Source organism: Lissotriton vulgaris, unplaced genomic scaffold (assembly GCF_964263255.1).
Source record: "Lissotriton vulgaris unplaced genomic scaffold, aLisVul1.2 SCAFFOLD_451, whole genome shotgun sequence".
NCBI classification, from domain to species: domain Eukaryota; kingdom Metazoa; phylum Chordata; class Amphibia; order Caudata; family Salamandridae; genus Lissotriton; species Lissotriton vulgaris.
The window spans coordinates 1,255,374-1,279,479 of NW_028248472.1; the positions used below are offsets into that span (position 1 = coordinate 1,255,374).

The 24,106-nt window shown below is 46.0% G+C and overlaps 1 protein-coding gene across 4 annotated transcripts in view; it reads left to right on the top strand.

Annotated features, from left to right (window-relative positions):
- Nucleotides 1–19,326, top strand: part of LOC147664116 (uncharacterized) — a 55,299-nt gene extending 35,973 nt beyond the window's left edge. For 3 of the 4 annotated variants that reach the window (XR_015305183.1, XR_015305182.1, XR_015305184.1), the window contains one exon: nucleotides 16,949–17,376. Coding sequence is in view for 1 of the 4 variants with exons in the window: in XM_086949980.1 (XP_086806106.1) it covers nucleotides 17,477–19,066 (1,590 nt within the window). In the remaining 3 variants the exon portion in view is untranslated. Of the gene's footprint in view, nucleotides 1–16,948 lie in introns of all 4 variants that reach the window. The other variant, XM_086949980.1, reaches the window with a different exon arrangement.
- The last annotated feature ends 4,780 nt before the right edge of the window (nucleotides 19,327–24,106 follow it).

The following is a 24,106-nucleotide window of genomic DNA, read 5'->3' on the forward strand; positions in this document are numbered from 1 at the left end:
ACTGGTCACTGCTACCTCTCTGGTCACAGGCTTACACAAAATGGCCACCTGAGTACTGGCCTTTTATAGGCTGACCCTAGTCCGTTGGAACTTGCCAGTTGGTTCCAGAACCTTCCTCAGGCAACTCAATGAGTCAGCTTGGTTGTGATGACCGTTATGTCAGTTGGTGGACTCCATTTTAGGTTTCTGGGATCTCACTAAATTTTCATGTGGATGACTAGGCCTCAAGGGTAAGGCACAACGTCCTACTCAAGGAACACCTAGCCCCACAATCAATGCTGACAACCAAAAATCTGGGTGGACATAAAAAAAAAGAATAATAACACTCAGAGGCCAAAGGGGACAAAATAAATCATAGTTGTGAGAGGACCCTCAGAAGCAGACAGGTCTCACAGAGATCATCATATATTGTATCATTCTCTAAGTGCTATCAGTTGAAACAAATGTCTTTTTAACCAATATATGTTCTTTAGGTCTCGCTGGATTAGCATCCGAAGGATGCGTCCTGCTAGGAGACCTATAGCTGTCCGTTACGGGGGAATTAGGGACAATAGGGTGCCACGCGCTTCTGCTGCTGGATATGGCTGCGTGAACGCGCACGTCGGCTCCGTCCACATTCTCAGCAATTCCCGCGCCGTGCACATCCCCACACATACACACATGCGTGCGCATACACACACAGACAGACACTCGCTCGCTCACACACACACACCCTCCCCCCCCAGTCATTGGGCTCTTTTAAACACACACACACGCATACACACACGCATACACACACGCATACACACACGCATACACACAGACTCCAAGACACATACACACACGCACTCTCACACACATACAGAGCTCCCCGCCGCCCCACGCGCACACACACATGCCCCCCGCCCCCCGCAGCTCAGCAAAGGCCCCCACTCACCGGTACTCGTCTCCAGCTCTCCATGCGAGGGCTCGTTGCAGGCGGCGGTCTCTTCCTTCGGTGCGGGGCTCTCTCACCTCACGGGAGCCCCGCTAGCGCCAGCTGCCCTTCTCCTCCTGCTCACACGTCCCAGTGCTGGGTAGGCTCCCGCCTGGGCTTCCGGTGTGTCTTGACGTCCCGCCCCCGGCCTGCCTGACTTCCGCCCAGGATTGTGCACGCCAGGCTGAGCATGTCTGAGTGATTAGTATCTCTTCGGGGAGCAAGCTTGGTTTCGCACTGTCTCTGAGTCTGTTCTAGTGATAAGTGTCTTGTGTTCTGAGCATACGAGGTAAAATTACCTTCGTTTTATTTGTTAAAACTGCAAACTCGTTTTTTATAGGGATCGTCTAGTTTTTCTTTAGTGCTGTTCTGAAACACCGCCACTAGCACAGCACTTGTCCTGAGGCCCAGCAGCTTCCCTCTTGTGCGGGTCATTTCTCTTTTGGGCCAAGAGTCTGACCCGCTGCTACTACGCTTTGCAGCACCAGCCCATCTATACTTCCTCTTCGCCTGCCACATCTGCGTTACAGACCAAGCATCGCGCTCATTCAGGTCTGCCCTGGAATCCTGATGGCCCGTGCTCTCACCTCCCGTGGGTGGGGCACAATTTTCGAAGGCTGCAAACCTTCTCCAAGCTACGGGAGATCCTCCCACCGCCCAGTAGCACCTCATCTCCTTCCAGGTAGGCTTTGTTTTCACTGTGGGTAGGGTTGATTATACGGGCTTCAGCAGCATCTCAGGTAATGTAGTGCTGCCACCTCCCTGCCCGTAATGCGTGGTCTGTGTGGTCAACAACCGCTCACTATTTCTTTAGTTGCTTTCACCACTCCACGGCAGGCACTCTCACACCTCATGTGCCACATGGAGAATGGAGCTACCCACAAAGACTCCGGTGCCTGACCTTTGGTGCCAATTGCTGTCCCCATGTTAGGCTGACTCCGCTTACAGTGGCAGTTCTTTCCCCATGACCCTGTATTTACCTCCGGGGCCGGGTTTCTCTTCACGGGGTAGAGCAGGAAGTAGACCGATGCTCCGATCTACTTCCTTTCATCGTAACTCTTATTCTTCACTTAACTGCGTCATTCACTGCTCCTGTCAATCAGGGCTGACCATATGCGGATGCTGCAGCGAGCCCTTCCGCTGCTGGTTACGCCCCCTCTTTTATTTCACAACATGACCGACAAAGCTCCTCAGCATTTCCTGCCCCCACAGGCTCACTGCACATCCTGCGGGTCAGCTAGCACTTTGCCTGTACGGCGACAGATGCAAAAAGAACAATTGATGGACAGAATGCAGAACAATGTCATACATTCACCCCAGCACAGAGATCTGGGCCTAAATCAATTGTTTTTTTTGCTTACCATGCCATTCCAGTTTGGACCCAGCCATATGCAAATTAGTCTTGACCCTGTGCCCAATGGGAACAGTCCAGCCCGAACTGCCAGGCCAGGTCCTCCCTGGATTTGAAACAAGCATCCCAGGACTGGTTTTGGGCTTAAAGTTTAAGCTATTGCCATTATAAATTAAAATCACTTTTATTTAAGTATTAATTATTTAAAAAAATTAAAAGCCATTGTAATTTGTAATATCAATACATCTAAGTCACGTAAATACAAAACATGTTGCATTACAAATGCTATAGGTGTCACATTTGCGAAAGTTATAACTATTGGCATTGTAAATGACAAAGCTATTAATTTAGCTATTTTCAAAACCAACACATAAATAAAAGAAATTGTCATTTACAAGACCAATAGCTCAAACTTTCCTAATGCGAGACCTATTGCATTGCAAATGCTTGTTATTGTATCCCAAAAAAATGTTTATATGAATCTTTTATATCAATATAATTACATTTTTATACATCATTGTATTTCATTGTGGTTCTCTCTTTATATGTATCTGTCAAGCCAGCTCTTGTTTTGTGATTTTGCCTGGGTTGTTACCTTTGCATTAAATTAATTTCCCTGGCCCAGGAATTGTATCCTAACCAGGGGGTCCTTGTTATATTTCTCAGTTGATGGTGTGGCCTTAGGTGGCAGCGTCACTGACCATCAGCAAAATGACTGCAGACAAGCCTTACAGTCATTCCGACATATGTTCTTATTGACACCCAGTCAGACTAACTGGTGTACCCATGTGGAGGACACTGGTGACAGTCTTCCTGTGAAAAGCAAGATTTACAGGCAACCTGACCATGTCAGGGACTGTATAAAGACTGAGGTGCAGGAAATGGTGGAGTTAGGTGTCATTGAGCCTTCAGAGAGCCCCTGGGCTAGCCCAGTGGTTCTGGTCCCCAAACCTCACACACAAGATGGCAAGAGAGAGATGAGGTTCTGTGTGGACTACAAAGGTCTCAATGCTGTCACCAGGACAGATGCACACCCAATTCCAAGGGCAGATGAGCTCATTGATAGACTGGCTTCTGCCATGTTTTTGAGCACGTTTGATCTGACAGCTGGCTATTGGCAAATCAGATTAGCTGAGGAGTCTAAGGCCAAAACAGCATTCTCAACCCCAGGAGGTCATTACCAATTTGTGGGGATGCCCTTTGGTCTGAAGAATGCACCTGCCACTTTCCAAAGGTTGGTGAACCAAGTCCTTACTGGGTTGGATGACTTTTGTGCAGCATATCTAGACGATATAGTTGTATTTAGCTCCACCTGGGAGGATCACCTGAGCCACCTGAAAAAGTACTAGAGTCTCTGCAAAAGGCAGGCCTCACTATCAAGGCTACTAAGTACCAGATAGGGCAGAGTACAGTTGTATACCTGGCCCACCTTGTAGGTGGAGGTCGGGTTCAACCACTGGAGAGTAAGATCCAGACCATCAAGGACTGGGCTCCTCCAACCACCCAGACTCAGGTCAGAGCTTTCTTAGGCCTGACTGGGTACTACAGGAAGTTTGTTAAGAACTATGGGTCCATTTGGACTCCTCTTAATGTCTTGACATCCAAGAAGATGCCCAAAAAGGTTCAGTGGACAGGAAACTGTCAAAAGGCATTTGATGACCTGAAGCAGGCCATGTGCTCTGCACCTATCTTAAAGAGTCCTGACTACTCCATAATGTTCATTGTCCAAACAGATGCTTCTGAGTTGGGGGTGGGAGCTGTGCTTTCACAATTTAATGTAGATGGTCAAGACCAGCCCATTGCTTTTATTAGCAGAAGGCTGACCCCTAGAGAGAAACGTTGGTCAGCCATTGAGAGGGAGGCCTTTGCTGTGGTGTGGGCCCTGAAGAGGTTGAGACCATACTTATTTGGAACTCACTTCAAGATTCAGACCGACCGTAAGCCCCTCTTGTGGCTAAATCAGATGAAGGGTGAAAACCTCAAACTGCTCAGGTGGTCCATTTCCCTACAGGGGATGGACTTTACAGTGGAGCACCGCCCAGGGACTGACCATGGTAATGCAGATGGTCTCTCCAGGTACTTCCACTTAGAACAAGAAGACACAACTGGTCAAGGTTAGTCTATTGTCCCTGCGTTTGGGGGGGTTGTGTAGGAGAGTAGAGTCTGCTATCCTATGGTCACCCCAACTTTTGCTTTTTGCTTCACTGTTTTTTTACTTAATGTGGCTGTGGGCCTGCCAATCAGACCCACAGCCTGCTGTTCTCTCTCTAAATTTATGCCAATGCACTTTAGGTGCATTACCAATTGGAACATGGATCACCTTGTTAGCCCCTGTACAGTGTACCCTAGGTACCAAGGGCATAGGTGCATCCAAGGCCTACCAGGGGCTACAGCATGTATTATGCCACCCCTGGCCTGGCCTTACAATTTGACACAACTGGCTGATCTCTCAGCTGGGGCAAGGTGGTGTAATCACCCTTTGCTTTAGGTATTGTATCTCTATATCTAACATATACAAGGACACACAGTAACCTATAAGTCACTCCTATGGCAGGCCTTATCAGTCCTGGAGGCAGAGTGCTTGGTTATGTGTGAGATGGTGCTCTAGCATTAGCTGAGCCCGTCTGCAGCTTTCGGAACCATGTCCTTTAGCTGTTTCCTGATAGCGTCATACCATATACTCTTAAGTGCATTATGAACCTCGCGGTTAAATGCTAACTCTGGTTTGACATTATCAAAACATGTCGAGTAAGGTGTCATACGAATTGGAATACTACCCCCTCGCCAATTCTGGCGACGGGGGTACATTCCACCCTTCTAGAGGGACACGACATGTACAGAAACTGAACCCCGGTTAAAGTTAAATAGAGCCTCAGCATCACAAAATGGATGCTGCCACCACATACACAAGTCTGACCTCCTGCTGCTGGGAGTCCTTCCAGCGAGGGAGGCTTGGACAAAGGGTTTCCTGCCTTGGGAGGTGCTAGCACCACCCCAGACATGATTTTGTATATCTGGTTAGGTAGGACTAAATAGAAACAGACATGCCCGGGGCACACAAGGTGTCCACGTGCATAGGGCAGTTCAAACCGGTGCCGGGGCTCTCCAGCCCCTGCTCTGGCGTGAAACTGGACAAAGGAAAAGGGGTGTAACCACCCCCCTTCCTGGTCCCACCCATAGGAGGGACCTAGTAGGTAGTCCAGCCCCTAGAATTGGTTTAAAAGTAGGAGCTGAGTCCCAAGACTGCAGATTACCCTGAAATTCGACTACATAAGAAGACACCCTGGACCTTCGACGTTCTGCTGCTCAGAAGACTGAAGAATCTCCTTTGTGGCCAAGGAGTGACCACCCTGTGAATACAGGCACCATCCAGCGATCAACGACTGCTTTGCCGCCGCCTCCTGCCGGAGCCCGAGCCCAGTGCCTGACAAGAACCAGACTCCCAGACATCTAACAGCCCGATCCACAGTCCCTGCAAAGCTGAGACGAGTGGAGGCGACCTGCGATGTGGGACCGGACCTCTTGGAAAGTCCAAGAGAAGCTGACTGCGCAGCACCTGAGGCACCCTCACTGCTGTGCTTGGGGTCTTGAGAAGCCCCACCACCGAGCTACATTTGCACCAAGGACCAGCCCTCCAGCTCTGACGAGATCTGCGTGGGACCCTTTTGCTTTGTTCCACTCGACGCGCCTTCCCGGTTGCTGGCCCGCTGGCTAGTGCCCATTTTGGCGGCCAAGCGACAACTTTCTACCACTGGTCTGTTTTCTCCAGACTGGCCCTTGCTGCTCCTAAAAGCAGCACCCCCTCTTACCTTGCTGGTTAGAGTGAGAAGCCTTCTTTGTTTCCTGCGTGGCTTGCATTAGCCAAGGCCTGTTTGCTCCGATCAAGAACCCGACGCCGCCAACAGCTAGAGCCTTTATAGGACAGCTCGTGAGTGACTCCTGGTCGTCGTCATCATCGCCTGGTCCACGTGGCTGAAGAGACAAGCTTCACGACATCACCTGTTTGCACCCGACAACGCCTGGTTCCTTCCTGGTTCCATGCCGGTCACTGGCTAGTGACTTTGAACATGTCCCCTCTGCTTTCAGGTCTTCAACTCTTCAGATCCTCCCTTGGATCCATCGGAACTCTTCACATCAGGTCACCTGCAGCTTCAACACTCCAAGGCTCCATCTGAACTCCTGCAGAATCCCGACACACATTGGCACCACTGCACCCGCTTCCTGTGGGTGAGGTAACGCGGGCACTCCGGTGCTCCCGAGTAGTTTAGCTCTCCTAGTGTCCAGATTCCAAAGGGTTAAGTTCTAGACTGACCAGAAGACTTCCTGCCTTTAACTTTAAAACTTTTCCGCATCCATTGACTTCAATGTGAACTGCTTCTAACTTTGCGCACTGCAAACCAGATCTCGTGGGCCTCCTAGTTCCTAACTGTAGTTCGATCCTCGTAGCCCCAGCAATTCCCAAGGCCCTAGGCCTTATTTCCTTTCGACTCGTGGTACTTATACCACTTCTTCAGTATATGGTTTTAGGGGCCACCAGGGCCTATCCATATTTTGTTTAACTTTGTATACTTATCAATTGAATTGTTTTAACATGTTTGCTTCTGTGCTCATAAAGAGTTCAGGGGACTATTTGTAGTAATAAATACATATATATTTTGAATATATATCCTGTGTGGTGTCCTTTCACTTGGTGTTCAAGGGGTTACATATGGTAATACAGCCGGCTTCACATGCCAAAAGAGTTTAGCCTAAGATTGCTCTGTCCATGCTACCTCTAGGATAGCTGGTCTATAAGGTTGATTTACAACAAATCACCATAAGGGTTGTTTGGACTGATACAAGGTGATCACTAGAACTAGTGAACATCATATATCAGTCCAACTTCTGACAGAGGCTGCAACAGCCCTTGCGGGCGCCCATGGTCCGTTTTCATGGTTGCGCAGATCTCGCAGGCAGCGACCCAATTCTTGACGTCCGCTCTCATGGAAGGCCACCCGAACTGTCTGCCCAGGCTATCAGTTGTCTTTTCGATTTCAAGATGCCCTGCGCAAGGGGAATCGTGACACCAGCAGAATGCTTGCTTACGAAGCTGTGGCGTCGGTAACACCAGGCGGCAACCGTTCATAGGTATGCCATCTCTGACCTGCCACTCCTTATGGCACTTAAGCCATGTTCTCCAAGTGGAAGAGCGAACACCAAGCTGAACCCCTTTAAGAAAAGCCTCAGACTGTATAGCTCCCAACACCACCTCCGGACTGAGTATGGAATGGACGGGGGCAGGAAGCGGCGCAGCGATGGTTGATTGCCTGGAAAGAGCGTTGGCTTTCCTGTTGTCCTTACCGGGTCTGTATGTAATGTGGAAATGAGAACCGGGGATGAACAGCATCCATCTCATCTGACGGGGGGAAAGGTGTCTCGCCGCCGTCATGAACTGTAGGTTCCGATGGTCCGTAAATACAGTTACCACGTGTCTGGCTACCATCAATAAATGCCTCCACTCAGTGAAGGCATCCTTTATAGCCAACAGCTCCTTTTCTGCGATGTGGTAATTTCTTTCAGCGTCGTTCAGCTTTCGGGACATGAAGGCCACCGGGTGGAGTATACCAGAGGGAGCGTGTCGTTGCGAAAGAATGACCCCCAAAGCAACTTCGGATGCATCCGCCTCCACCGTATAAGGCAGCTCTGGGTCAGGATGGGCTAGAACGGTAGCCGTAACAAACGCCCTCTCAGGGCCACAAAAGCTTCCTGTGCTTCGAGGATCCACCTGAACGTCTGGGATTTCCTCAGTAAGTCCGTGATAGGAGCCACAAGCCCAGAGAAGCCATCGAAGAACCTCCTATAAAAGTTGGCGAACCCGATGAAACACTGCACATCCTTAACACACTGAGGGGTAGGCCAGTCTTCCACCGCCTTGACTTTGCGTTGTGCCATCTCCTGTCCAGAAGGACTCAACATTACTCCCAGGAATTCCACAGATGTGACATGGAAATCACATTTGCTGAGTTTGCAGAACAGCATTTTCTCCCGAAGTATTCTTAATACTGAAGATGCGTGTTTTACGTGATCCTCCACTGTGTCAGAATAGATGAGAATGTCGTTGATGTAAACGACGACATATATATCCAGGATATCGCATAACACATCGTTTAGGAAGTATTGAAAGGCCGCAGGGGCATTGCAGAGCCCAAACGGCATCACAAGGTATTCGAAGAGTCCGAATCTGGTTTTGAATGCAGTTTTCCATTCGTCGCCGCTCCTCATGCGCACGAGATGGTAGGCCCCCTTGAGGTCGAGCTTGGTATAGATCTTGGCCTTTTTTACCTGTTCCAACAGGACGTTTATGAGAGGCAAGGGGTATCTGTTCTTGACCGTGTTGGCGGTCAGCGCCCTAAAGTCTACACAGGCCCTCAATTCCCCATGCGCTTTAAGGATGAAGAAAAAGGGCAAGGCTGCTGGGGATTTAGACGGCCTGATGAATCCAAGACTAAGCAGTTTATCCAGGTAGGAGCGTAGATGGAGGTTTTCGGGTTCGATCAAGGTGCAGAACCTCCTGCTGGGCACACTTGCCCCAGGAACCAAGTCGATCTGGCAGTCGCACACCCGATGCGGGGGGAGCACCTCCGCTTGAATATCATCGAACACGTCCGTATAACCCAGATAGTTCAACGGGAAGGACCACAGCCTTTTCCGCTGCCGTGGCTACCATCTGTGTTGAGGTAGTATCCTGGACAGGGTGTTCAGGAGCCATACTGCAGCGTAGGAGACAATACGGAGAGTCCATGCGTATCTCACCGTTGTCCTAGTTGATGGATGGGTTGTGTTTCCTGAGCCATGGCAACCCCAAAATTATTCCGTACTGAGGAGCTCTTATGATGCTAAAGTCGATCACCTCCTCATGCCAGTCTCCAAACCATACATGAACACCTCCAGTGCCTTGACAGATCGGACCTGAGACCAGCTTACGCCCATCCACAGCGTATACGTCCTCAGGGAACTCCTTGGCAAGAAGGTCAATACCCAGAAGTTGCGCCTCTGCTTCATCCATGAACTGACCGGTGGCCCCAGAATCGACCATGGCCACCACAGGAACGCAGTCCGCCTGTACCCCCACCTGAATGTCAATGAATAGATGCTGGAGACGCCCGCGAACCATGCGGGACAAAGAAGGGATGCTAATGTGACTCCAAGATGCCCCTTCGCTATTCAGGGAGTCCGTTAGTTTTCCGCCGGAGCATCCACCACAGCTGTCACCGATCTGTTAGTCCGATATCTACTGAACTTCGGTTTCGCTGGGCATTCCCTCACAAAATGTCCTTTCTTTCCACAAAACAGGCAGAGACCTTGTTTGCGGTGCGATTCTTTTTCAGCAGAAATAAGACTAGCCCTGATAGCCCCAATATCCATCGGTTCAGCCCGGGGAGACGATTGAGCGTCGGTAGGTCCTTGCAACCCTAATGGGGGCGCTGACTTCCCCTTTCTCTTGTGATTGCCTCTCCGCTCGCCCAATCGATGATCCAGGCGTAGTACCAGACTAATGAGATCCTCATAGGTCTTGGGCTGTGGGTCGATTTGCGCAATAACGTCTTTCAATTCATCGTTCAACACCTGGTGAAAGAGCGCAGTTTGTTTAGATGAGGGCCACTTGGTCTCTGCCACCAACCGCCTGAAGTTGTTCAAATACTGCAAAAGATCGCCACTGCCCTGGCGAAGTTCCAGCAGTTCTCTGTCAGCTGTATATGAATTAGCCCTCGGTCGAACACCTTCGCAAATTCTTCCTGAAAGCCGGCCCAGTCAAATAGGAGGGGGTCGTCACGACTCACCAGCGGAACAGCCCATTGGGCGGCGTTTCCTACCAGGTATGAGATAAGGAATGCCACCCTTGCTTGGTTAGTGGGAAACGACTTCGGTTTACAGGAGAGATGTAAGGCCACTTGCGATAAGAACACTTGCACCATGCTGGGATCCCCGCTGTATCTCTCTGGTGTGGCAAGAGGAATGGATACGGGTATTTCCACCACCACAGAAGATGGAGAGACCTGTGAAGGAGTACCAGCACTGAAAGGGTTCCTTTGCAAAGTTTCTATTCTGGTCCGCAAGTCAGCTGTTTCTTGCCGTGAGGTAGCCAATTCGCTCTGAATGGCCGCCAGCGCAGCCAAGACTTCATCCATGTTGGCTTTGTGTCGCCAAGCCGATCAGGAGGAAGATAAAGTACGTATGTCGGATATTATGTAATCACCCGGTATTCCTCAGGAGCGATTTAGCGACACTGTGACGAACAGATACAGAATAACACCAATCGTAGGTAAAAGGGGTGTTTTAATGGTGAAGAAAGGTACACACTGATTATGATCGCCTATGGCAAAATGAAAGCAGATAGTCTCGAAATTAGGGATCTATAGTTAATCATAGGTACGATACCACTGGTTGTGTAGTCTCTCATCCCCTCTGTCTCAGTCTGCACAAATGAGTAACTTAAATCAGAACCAACCGTCCTCTGCATGAGTACCAGTCCTGGTACTCGCCAACGGAGGGCACTGTGCAAAGTAACGGCCGACAATGATGCTCGTGTGCCTTCCCTGTTTATCCAGTAGCCAAGGGAACTCATTATTCAATACGTGATGTAGTTCCTTACACCTCACATCCACCGCGGGAATACCAAGCCTGGCACTCAACTGCGGGAGTGGCACGTTGTTCCAAGAGAGCAGCCACTCTATCTTGGGGGAGTAACGATAGCAGTGGGTGCGCTTGGAAACACGGAACACCTTCCTCAGTGAGCGTTAGCTTGCGGAAACCGCGGGATTGCCAAGCCTGGCACTCTACCACGTCTCTACGCAAGGAAACCCCAAGGGAGCCTCCGCTCAACCTTGAGATGCCAATAGTTCAAGGGGGATTACATAGACGCAGGAAAACACCTCCTGGCGTGCGTCTCTGAGAGCCTCCGCGGGAGCGCCAAGCCTGACACTCAACCGCGAGGAATCTGATCAAAGCGTAAGAGAGCAGCCACTCTATCTTACCTTTCCACTGGGACAATACACGGTCTATGAACACAGCAACCTCTGCTGTCCGTGACTTGGAAACTCCAAACAAGACGTGCGCAGGCAGGATTCAATATATCCAACGCTCATTCTCCATCATGGGCTTCTTTCATGGGCAGATGCTATCACGCTTGCTCTGCACTTAGCCTTCTGGTTCTTGTAGTCCGTTCAAGCTCCGATTTCCGTCTTATGCTGCAAAAGACGAAGGGGAAGGAGCAATTCCTGACACATAAATTCATCTGGGTATAACAATCTCAGTACAGACCCGGTAATAATTGGATCTATTTCTGCCGGAAGGCTGTATCTCATCATAATAGATGTGATAGCTGTGGGTATAGTACTTGAGTCGATTGACATAAGACCATCGACAATGGCCAAAGAGGAAAATGAGATAACTACATCCTTTGCTGAGCCTGGGACTGCTACTCATTTAACATTTATTATATCTTCTCTTATAATTGAGGAGTGCCTAATTTCCCTAAAGCAATGAATGACCTTATTTTTGCAGTAATTCGCGATCTTCCGACCAGCCTTTAGCAATCTAGGGACTTTTCTTAGATATATTTCGTGATTTTTGTCTTGCTGAGGTCCCATATAGATTCCATTTACTATTTTGCCCATACCTACTGACCCCCAGAACCAAACATACAAGAACATTTATCTGATGGTGGGGTTACTTTCTTTGAAACCCCCTATCCTCCTCCTTACCCTGTGGAGGGCAGGTACGGACCTCAACCTATATACATATGCATTACTAGCCAAGTAATTTTTCTCGTGGACGAATTGATTCAAGATGGGCCTAGGCCATGGGTCATGATGGATCTTGTTTGAACTAAGAGGGATAGGCCTTCCTCTTTCCCCCTCAAAGGGCCCAGAGTCTAGGAGTGAAGGGTTCCTTTAGAGAATAGGTGGATAACCAATATCAACTTCCCTCATATTTGGGTTATCGCTCTTGCCCTTTCCTGCTAGATCTGTGATCTCCTTCCTTAGGACAGCCACCTCTTCTCGCAAAGACTCAGTGGTGGGTTTTAGAGCCTGAACCACACCAGCTAGCTCGGAGTTCCCACTGTCTTGGTCAGCCGCCCCACCTACCACTTCCCTATGAGCCCTTTCCATGAGGGCTTCAAATCTATTTTTGCACTCTTTTTAAGGTACATATAATCCTCACTGGTGTCCTGGGTATCGCTAGATTGTGTCACTATATTTGTGTTTGGCGTTAAACTGAGGGGGCAGCTTCTAGGCTTCTTACCAGTATTGACATTTTTTAACATAGGTGGAATTTACAGGTACACTTTTTTTCTTACTTCCCGGTGCATGGGTGGGAAATTTGATACTAAACTAGGATTGCGGTCAATGCTGGGAGAGTTTTCCACGTGGGCAGGGGGCATCGTAGATTCTGAGGTTGCTATCTCATAGCATTCCGAAAACAAGGTCTCAATCCTATCTATTGATTCATGGCAGATACCACAAGTGCCCCTCTTTTTTGAACGGAGAGCTCCATGAGCTTTATCTTGCCCTTTACTTTTCCCCATGATTCTATATGCCCTTAAGGGGGGTAATAGATGGGACAGATGCTTCTTCTGAACTCCCACCCTACCCAGTTACTGACAACAAATCACTGTATCCAACCAAAATGGACGAACCCCTCCCTCTCCCAATTCCCTTGTGAATCCACTAGATACAATTGATCCAGTCTGTCCAAAAAGCAATGGTATAGGAACAGTACTAGTGTGAGGAACAACATTTCCACAGTGAGTCCCCCGTAAATCCAACAGTACATTTAAAATGCAGAGTTCAATAGCATGGCAGCCAGTCAATCAGGCAGTCCATGTCGACCACTCGCGACAGAACCATGGGATGTGGCCCAGCCTCTTCCTGGTTCTGAAGGGTGCAAATGGCCCGCCCTTGGCCTGGGCATCGCCTGGGCACGACGGCCTGTGCCCTGCACTGCTGGAGCCCTGTGATGAATTTGAGCGCCTCCTGGCGCTAAACGAATCTGCCGCAGGGCACGTTAGGGGATGGAGTCCCCTTGGCGCAGGCAGGCAGAGAAGGACAGAGGATCGTCGGAAGCGCCAGAGGAAAGCGGCTGCAGTGGCTCGAAATTGGTAGAGCCAGTGACGGACACGTGATCACGTGACACGGAGTCCTGGATACTTGCCGGTATGTGAAGACTTGGCAAGCACAAGGTCCTTGATTATTGAAGTGAAGACTGAGAATAGAGACCCCATTTTTCACCCTGATGAAATTGCTGACACAGGAACAATGAAACATGTCGGTCCATTCTAAGCAGATAATGGTGGTACATAATTAACCATTTTTAATGGGAAGTTTTGCAGCACCGGAATAAAACAGACAGCCAGCAAAACTTCACCGGTTTTACCTCTCCTTTTCTTTTGTTGGGGTCTTAGGTGTATTTTCACACACCTTGGTTTACAGTAGTATTTGTATGTGTACACTGTCTGTCTATTTCTGTCTATTCTCACATATGCACAGTTATAATTTGTTGTGTTTGTTCTGTTCTTCACACAGAGAGAGTGACCAATGATGAGAAGAGGGTATACCGGCAATTGCTAGCCGGGAACCCCCTCGGGTGATACGTCCGTGAGGCACTCTCTCTGCTCTCTCACACTTTTTCTGTACCCTGTGTGGGGTGACCTGTGCTTACATGTTGCTTTTTGTAAATGTAGCATCTTGACCTGGGGAACTGAGGTGAGCGACACACCGAGGGTACCAACAATTATATTGGATCCTTACCCACAGGGTCAGTATAGTGATGTTTCAGGACTAGGTAGGGCTCTTTTGTTGACAGAGAAGGTCAGAGATCAGCTCTTATTGGTCAAGTTAGCGGGTCCAAAGGAGGTGTCACAAACGCATCAGTGGTGACTGCAAGGGAATGTTCAGGGTAAGGGGCAGAGATAAGGTGAAGGTGTTAGTATCGAGTCATGTATTTCAGTGGTCTCTGCTTAAGGGGTGTGAAGACAGCTCAGACTATTATGACGACAACTGTCATTGAATCATATGGAAAGGGTAATGGTAAATGAATGCTGTTGGGTAATCTGATGAAGATGGATGTGGAGGAGGGGAAAGGAATGGAGCAATACAAGTATTGGGGAGAGGGGGGATACAGAACAAGGTACCTGTGGGATGCCTAAAGGGCTAGGAAGAGCTTGGGTCTGGGAGAGTTTGATGAGTGAGGAAAATGTCATCAAGTAATTCTAGGCTTCGTTCAGATACTTGAATTAGGATAATCCCATTACTATGAAGAGCGATGGTTGCCTCTGCTTTGCAAACAATAGAGGGAGTTACCGAGAGACTGAGACCGTGGGGGGCTTTAGTGGATGCAGTGATCCGGAGCAGAGAGCAAAGGGCTTTCCTTCATTGTGCTGATCTTGTAGTGTAAAAGATAATGGGGCAGATGCATCAAGCATGTTTTCCCTTCGCAAACGGCCGATTCACAGAATCAGCCGTTTGCGAGCGCCAAAAAATGCTCTTCTGATGCAGCAAACCCTATTTTGGGTAACCTGTTACCGACTCGCAAAACGGGTTTATGATTCCCTATTAGGAAGTTTTGAACAAAAATACAGGAGTAGCAACCCGTCAACCGTGTTGGAATTGGGGTAGAGAAAGGGGGAAGGGCATGTTTAGGACATCCCTTCTTAATACCAAACAGCATGCGTATGCATGAATGTTTAACGACCGAAATGCGGTCGGAAAACATTCACAAAACATTTGCATTCTACCACCTACTTCAAGTAGGTGGTAATCAATTTGCAAATAGGAAGGGGTCCCCAAGGGACCCCTTCTCCTTTGTGAATGTCTGTAAATGCATTTTCTAAGAACAGGCAGTGATCCCATGGACCACTGCCTGCTCTTAGAAAATGAAAGGACACGTTTTCATTTTCTCTTTTGTAAAGCATCCCGTTTCCCTTTAATGAAACGGGGCTGCTTTTCAAAAAAAGATTGCTTTATTTAAAAGCAATCACGGACATGGTGGTTTGTTGACCCCAGCAGGCCACCATTCCTGTGATTTTTGCGATTCATAGGAGGTCGCAAATTGCGACCTACCTCATTAATATTCATGAGGTAGGTCATTTGCAATCCCCTAGGTATCGCAGAAAGTGTTACACTTTCATGCAATCTGATTTGCGATTTTCGAATTGCGAATCGCAAGGATTCGCAAGGATTCGCAATTAGGAAATCGCTAAACGGTTTGTTGATGCATCTGGCCCTCGTAACTTATGCTAGCTCCTTTAGTCGTGCAAACATAGGGGCTGGAAATAAGGGTTACTAGTTGAAATTTGAGAAGCCTGTGTTTGAAGTTTGAGAAAACGCGTTTACATAGTTTAGGAGGGTATATGATAGTGTAAGAATTACAACCGTCTGGAACTAGTTGGAGTCTAGAGATCTATGAGAAAGGGAATCCATGGCTAAGGGCTCCAAATTTCCAGAGTGGAAAGAGGGGAGGGACCGGGTTACAGAATGCTCACGTGGGGGGAAGCTGAGGGGAAGAGAGGGGAAAGGGGTATGGTCATATGAAGTAAGGAAGGGATGGGGCAAATCATGGGGTAACTGGAGGAAAGTTCCATGACTCCATTCTACAAAGGCAGCCCTTAAACAACAGCATCATGACAGGAGATGTCCAGAGAGAAGAAGGTACTTTTTCTGTTCTGGGCTTCCCAGCGTTATATGCATGTGATTACTAGGTGGAGATCAGCAAATCCTGAAGGGAAGGACCAGGTGCGATTACAAAAAAAGGGAAGTTGAAATACATTAGGTCAAACTAGATTATGCAATTAGGAAGATAGAATCCGAATTAGAGGGATAGGAGAGATGGGATGAACAGTGGCCTAGATACACTTGGAAATTCGATAGACCGAACCAGTTTGGAAATCTACGCAGAATTAGTAAAAAGCATCATTGTAAGATGGCCGCCAGCATGGAAATACTTTGAAGCTATAGAACATGATAGTCTTTCTTTCATGTCCATAAGAGGGACATGCTAAATCTTAGGTCAATATCTAGATTTCTAGAGTCTTAGAGGCGCCGCTTTATATGGGGAGAGGGTCGATATATGATGCAGGGCCTACAATGCCCAGATAGAGCCCCAAGGGTCCCAAACACAATCAGCGCACAAAAGGCCCACTTAATCAGGCTTTGAGAAAACAGCGAAGGTAATACTCTTGAAAAAATAGTTAGCAGTGAATGAAACCAGGCACCTCTGTGGACAATAAGATTTGATGTATAACAAAGCATTTTGATGTCCACTTTGCTGTCTTGAGTCTTTCAGATCCATCTCTTACTCCAAGAGTTGTTCTTATTTTATAAAAAACCTTGACCATATGCATCTACCTAAACCTGTAACTAGGATATGAGTGCTATGCGAGCACCCTTTTTTTGCTAAGTTTCTCTATGAACACCTTTGCTGAAATAAATAAGATGTGGCATATTCAAAGGAACTTTTATGAAAATATCTCTGTATGGTAAAATATGTCTTCATAAGTTTCAACAATAATAATAAATGAGATCCTTTTACAATCAATTAAAAATTGTATAGGTACATTCCAGTATTTTCCATTTAAGTAATTTAAATCTCTTTTCATCCAACAGAAAACAATCCTTGATTGTACAAAATATTTGAGAATAATGAAGCTAATACTGTAAATCTGCAAGAGCAAAGTCAGAAACATTACATTCCAGTATTCAGGAAAACATAACTGCCGACAGAGACAGCCGAACCTGAACATAAACTGACAGATCTTCAAAGTACCGTCATGGGCAATTTGTGGTTCTACGGGTCTCAGCTGTGCACCTCTGTGTCTCAAGAAGAAAAAAACACTCCTTGTGTAAATGTGTCCAATACCAGCTTTGATCATGAATTGGTTACAGCAGTGCTCAGCTTCCTAAAGTGATATCAGACCACCTTTCAGTGCTAGAGGTGTTTTGTGAACTCTTTCAGGCCTTTCCACAGCAACCAGCAAAAATCACAATGGAGTGAAGCCAGACAACTGAAAAATAAAAAATGAATGTGGCAAGTATTTGGTGACCTTTGCACTTTAGTGTTTAGTTGGAAAGAAAATAAGCAAAATACCACACACATACAGGTTGTGTGAGAATAACACAAGTGCTTTATCGGTCATGTTGGCCCTTCAGAAAGCACAGTCAAGAGATGTAGGAAAATACATACCCGACTCAGAGACACTAACTATGAAAGAAAAAACATACACTTGCAGTGAATGTGGAAGTAGTTTTACGGAATCATCTAAACTCAGGAATCATCAGCGAACACACACCGTGGAAATGCCATTCAAGTGCAGTGAATGTGGGAAGAGCTTTATAAATTTATCAAGCCTTAAACTGCATCAGCGAACACACACGGGGGAAAAGCCGTTCAAGTGCAGTGAATGTGGGAAGAGCTTTATAAATTTACCAAGCCTTAAACTGCATCAGAGAACACACACAGGGGAAAAGCCATTCAAATGCAATGAATGTGTGAAGAGCTTTAGTCAATCTGCACACCTAAAACGGCATAAGGGAACACACACGGGGGAAAAGCCATTCAAGTGCAGTGAATGTGGGAAGAGCTTTATATGTTTATCAGAACTAAAAATCCATCAGAGAACACACACTGGAGAAAAACCATTCCATTGCAGTGAATGTCTGAAGAGCTTTAGTCAATTATCACACCTAAAAATGCATCAAAAAACACACACAGGGGAAAAACCATATCATTGCAGTGAATGTGGTAGTAGTTTTAGTGTCTCATCAAAATTAAAGGTACATCAACGACAACACACTGGAGAAAAACCATACCACTGCAGTGAATGTGGAAAAAGTTTTAGTTCCTCTTCAGGATTAATGTATCATCAACAAACACACACAGGGGAAAAACCATTCAAGTGCAGCGATTGTGGGAAGAGCTTTATAAATGTATCAGCCCTAAAACTCCATGAGACAACACACATGGGCGAAAAACCATATCATTGCAGTGAATGTCTGAAAAGCTTTAGTAAATTATCGGGCCTAGAAAAGCATCAGCGTACACACACAGGGGAAAAACCATATAATTGCAGTGAATGTGGAAGTAGTTTTAGGAATTTGTCAACATTAAGGAATCATCAGCGAACACACACTGGTGAGAAACCATACCATTGCAGTGAATGTGTGAAGAGCTTTAGTCAATTAACAGACTTGAAATACCATCAGACAAATCACACAGGGGAAAAACCATACAAGTGCAGTGAATGTGTGAAGAGCTTTTGTCGATTAACGCGCCTCGAACAGCATCAGAAAACACACACTGGGGAAAAACCATACCATTGCAGTGAATGTGGAAGTAGTTTTAGTGAATCCTCAACATTAAGGATTCATCAGCGAACACACACTGGAGAAAAACCATACCATTGCAGTGAATGTGGAAGTAGTTTTAGTCAATCTTCATCATTGAGAACTCATCAGCGAAGACACACTGGAGAAAAACCCTTCAAGTGCACTGAATGTGGAAGTAGTTTTAGTTACTCTTCATCATTAATGTGTCATCAACGAACACACACAGGGGAAAAACCATTCAAGTGCAGCGATTGTGGGAAAAGCTTTATATATTTATCACATCTAAAAGTCCATCAGAGAATACACACGGGTGAAAGACCATATCATTGCAGTGAATGTGTGAAGAGCTTTTGTCGATTATCAAGCCTAAAACACCATGAGAGAAAACACACAGGGTAAAAACCATTCAATTGCAATGAATGTGGGAAGAGCTATATATATTTATCAAGCCTAAACCTGCATCAGCTAACACAAACAGGGGAAAAAATCATTCCAGTGCAGTAAATATGGGAAGAGATTTGGTTACTTTTTAAACCTACATAGACATCAGGAAACACACACAGGGGAAAAGTCATTCCAGTGTAATGACTATGTGAAAAGCTTCAGTCAATCTTCAAACCTACAAAGACATCAGCGAACACACCACCATCACTGAACACACATAGAAATATATTTAAACAACAGGAGAGGAAGGGTAAATCGAGATATCTCTTACACCCTTATATCAAATAATTCTTATAAACAACTAAAGAGAATCCCTAAACATCTAAAAAGTTACTGATGAGATGAGAATACCACCAATAGTTCATGCATTCCCTATATCACCAAATACCATATACCACATATTATAAAGTTGTGTCAACAGGTAAGTGATAGTATGCCCCGTGAGGAAAAAGAGAACCCTCAGGCACCCACACAAGGCAGGTAGCCAGTTGTCGTCATTGGGTTCTGGTTGTTAGTAAATGTGATAATTTACAAAACACTTTAAAGGTGAGGTTAAAATGAGTATCAACCACTCCTAACAAGACCTTTATTAGAAGGATGGTTCTGACTCAATTAAAAACAGTGTGAAAAATAAGCGGACAAATGGGGTTGTGTGATCTGAACCCCAATATCCTCAAAAGAGGTCGACATGTTTCAGCTATTTGGTCAGGTTCCGACCTAGCATTCCTCAGTACCTATCAAAGAAATGTATATTCGCACCTGGATGGAGGCGCACTCTAAGGGACCTACTCACCCCAGGTGGATACAATCAAACAGTGATTTGGAAGAGTTTACCAGTCAGTAGTCGCCGCACTGGAAGGTGCAATTGTATCCCTGCTATTTGCAAGTTTAGAATTTATTATATGACTACTTCCAGTGTAAAGAAAAGGAGAATCTCTCTCTTCAGGACTTCTTATTGCCCCATGGCGTACTTCCTGGATATGCGGCGGTGGAAAATCTTCACGCCAGCATCGACATGCTGTCGGCTCTCCGCTGTCCCACCTAATCCGAACTCCGCCGCAGTCCGTAAACTCCGCCGCATATCCAGGAAGTACGCCTTGGGACAATAAGAAGTCCTGAAGAGAGAGATTCTACTTTTCTTTACACTGGAAGTAGTCCTATAATAAATTCTAAACTTGCAAATAGCAGGGATACAATTGCACCTTCCAGTGCGGCGACTACTAACTGGTAAACTCTTCCAAATCACTGTTTGATTGTATCCACCTGGGGTGAGTAGGTCCCTTGGGGTGCGCCTCCATCCAGGTGAAAATATACTTTTTTTTTATAGGTCCTGAGGAATGCTAGGTCAGAACCTGACCAAATAGCTGAAATATGTCGACCTCTTTTTAGGATATTGGGGTTCAGATCACACAACCCTATTTGTCCGCTTATTTTTCACACTGTTTTTAATTGAGTCAGAACCACCCTTCTAATAAAGGTCTTGTTAGGAGTGGTTGATACTCATTTTAACCTCACCTTTAAAGTGTTTTGTAAATTATCACATTTACTAACAACCAGAACCCAATGACGACAACTGGCTACCTGCCTTGTGTGGGTGCCTGAGGGTTCTCTTTTTCTTCACGGGGCATACTATCACTTACCTGTTGCCACAACTTTATAATATGTGGTATATGGTATTTGGTGATATAGGGAATGCATGAACTATTGGTGGTATTCTCATCTCATCAGTAACTTTTTAGATGTTTAGGGATTCTCTTTAGTTGTTTATAAGAACACACATAGAAATAAACATAGAGCTGAGTGAATTTGGTAATAATTTAAGAACATTAACAATACTACTGACCTATCTGTGGGCATACACTGAAGGACAAAAGTACAGTTATTGCGAGATGAAGAAATTATACAAAATTATAAAATTACAATAATGCAGGATATTCAAATACCAGCTGCTAAAAAGCAGAGGATAGAAGACTGAACTAGTAGTAAAGAAGAAAACATATATATTTTTAAAAATATAAAATTGTCTATTCTCTGCTTTTGTTTATTTCCCTAAATCTAGGAAAAACTTGAAATATCAGGAAACCCTTTGGGAGACTAGCACAAAGTGGACAAAAGTAAAGAAACATTGTTGGTTTTTATTCTGTGAGAGACTTATAACAAAAGAAATCCAAGCACACCTGGCCATGCTACCTGTAAAATCAACTCCATGATCATTGTTTGGACTAACAAGGGTATTTTCCGCTAATTTTAGTGATTAGTAATAAAGCATTTAAACCCAACACACTCAAAACAATTTAACAAGCACACAATAAATATTCTTCAGAGCTGGCTGTGGTTTTGCTCATTTAGTGCATCATTAATGGTTCTCTGACAGCGGCCAGAGAACAGTTTAGAAGAGCAGAAGTGAAAGCAGGTGAATGTGAACTGCAGCTCTCTGGGTTAACCCTTGCAGTGAATGACATTTACCTCTGAAGCAGGAGAATGTGAGCTGCAGCTCTCTGGGTTAACCCTCGCAGTTCATGACATTTACCTCTGAAGCAGGAGAATGTGAGCTGCAGCTCTCTGGGTTGACCCTCGCAGTGCGTGACATTTACCTCTGAAGCAGGAGAATATGAGCTGCAGCTCTCTGGGTTAACCCTCGCAGTTCATGACATTTACCTCTGAAGCAGGAGAATGTGAGCAGCAGCTCTCTGGGTTAACCCTTGCAGTGCATGACATTTACCTCTGAAGCTGGAGAATGTGAGCTGCAGCTCTCTGGGTTAACCCTTGCAGTGCATGACATTTACCTCTGAAGCAGGAGAATGTGAGCTGCAGCTCTCTGGGTTAACCCTTGCAGTGCTGACATTTACCTCTGTAGCAGGAGAATGTGAGCTGCAGCTCTCTGAGTTAACCCTTTCAGTGCTGACATTTACCTCTGAAGCTCTGATGTAGAACAAATGATGATCATTTCCATCATCATTCAATGAAATCCGAGGAGACCGAGAAGTTGAAACATTTAAGTCCTGGTTTAGAACTCGGCGGACCGGTTACTCCATCACAACGGTGACAGATATAACATCCGCCGAAACAGTGGGATTAATATTTCAGCGGACGGGATATTCATCAACGTTGTGATGGAGTAACCTGTCCGCCGAGATCTAAATCAGGCCCTTGGTTATTCACAGGTTTCTGAAAGCTTGACGTTCAAGTAAAAATTGAATCTTGAACAGCAAATTATTCCAGCGCTTAACAAATAGAATTCAGAACTCTGCTTTACAGTTCTAGACCCTTGGCCTGAAAAAATAAATCTGTGTTTAGAAGAGAAGAAACATGAATGAAATTCATTATTCACTGAAATTATATTCTGGCTTTGTGTTTACAAGCAAAAAGGATCCCTCATTTTATATAAGCTTCAGCTGTGACAGCCAGGCTGAGTACTTCACTTCAGAAGAGTGCAGGATCAATAATGAAGGTCACAGAGCTGCAGCTGTGTGATAGCCAGGCTGAGTACTTCACTTTCGAAGAGTGCAGGATCAATAATGAAGATCATGGAGCTGCAGCTGTGTGACAGCCAGGCCGAGCACACTTCAGAAAAATGCAGGATCAGTAATGAAGATCGCAGAGCTGCAGCTATGTGATAGCCTGGTTGATCACAGCCAGGCCGAGCACACTTCAGAAAAATGCAGGATCAGTAATGAAGATCGCAGAGCTGCAGCTATGTGATAGCCTGGTTGATCACATAACTTGACTTCAGAAGAGAGCAGGATCAATAATGAAGGTCTCAGAGCTGCAGCTGTGTGACAGCCAGGCTGAGAACACTTCAGAAGAGTGCAGGATCAGTAACAAAGGTCACAGAGCTGCAGCTGTGTGATAGCCAGGCCGAGCACACTTCAGAAGAGTGCAGAATAAATAATGAAGGTCACATAGCTGCAGCTGAATGATAGCCAGGCCTAGCACACTTCAGAAGAGTGCAGGATCAATAATGAAGGTCACGGAGCAGCAGCTGAGTGATAGCCAGGCCAAGCACACTTCAAAGACTGCAGGATCAATAAAGTCGGTATCGGGCTTGCAACTGTGAGATAGCCAGGACAAATACTTCACTTCAGAAGAGTGCAGGATCAATAATGAAGGTCGCGGAGCTGCAGCAGTGTGATAGCCCGGCCGAGAACACTTCAGAGGAATGCAGGATCAATAATGAAGGTCACGGAGCTGCAGCTGTGTGATAGCCAGGCTGAGCACACTTCAGAAGAGTGCAGGATCAATAATGAAGATCACAGAGCTGCAGCTGTGTGATAGCCAGGCCGAGCACACTTCAGAAGAGTGCAGGATCAATAATGAAGGTCGCAGAGCTGCAGCGGTGTGATAGCCAGGCCGACCACAATGCATCTCTTTAAAAGAGTGAGGGATCATTAACATATGTCACAGAGCCTCACACCATGTGATAGCCAGACCGAGCACAAAGTGAACAAAATCACAATTTTCCATTATTGAACAACAATTGTAGATGGCAGATGGAGCCAAATTATGAAATGATTGATCCACAAAAGGAATGAAAAAAAAAGAGATTGATTGCACCAAGCTGTTATATTCCTAGAACCAATCATGACGCTATAAAACGTACACAATAATTACTCGATTTTACATGATAAAAAGAAATGTATGTTTTGGATACGTAATAAAACAAAAAAAAATGATTTGGATTTATGTTATTTTACTGCTGATTGTAAAGAAATTAGATTGTTCGAAAGTGTGACTGCTTCCAGAATGGCTCTGCTTTCAGTGTTCCCAGGGCTGGCGATGGTTTTTTTCTTGAGATGGTACTAGCTCTCCCGTGTTGATGAAGGGAGAAATGCTACTTATAATACAGACATCTGGGCTTCACTCCTACTAATTCAGTCCTTTTTATCAAACCAATACCTCATTTATTGAGGAAAACTAAAAATATTTGTGTTCTGGCACTCCCCTTGTTAATAAACAATATAAATGCCACAAAATGTTCAGTACTTGAATATATTC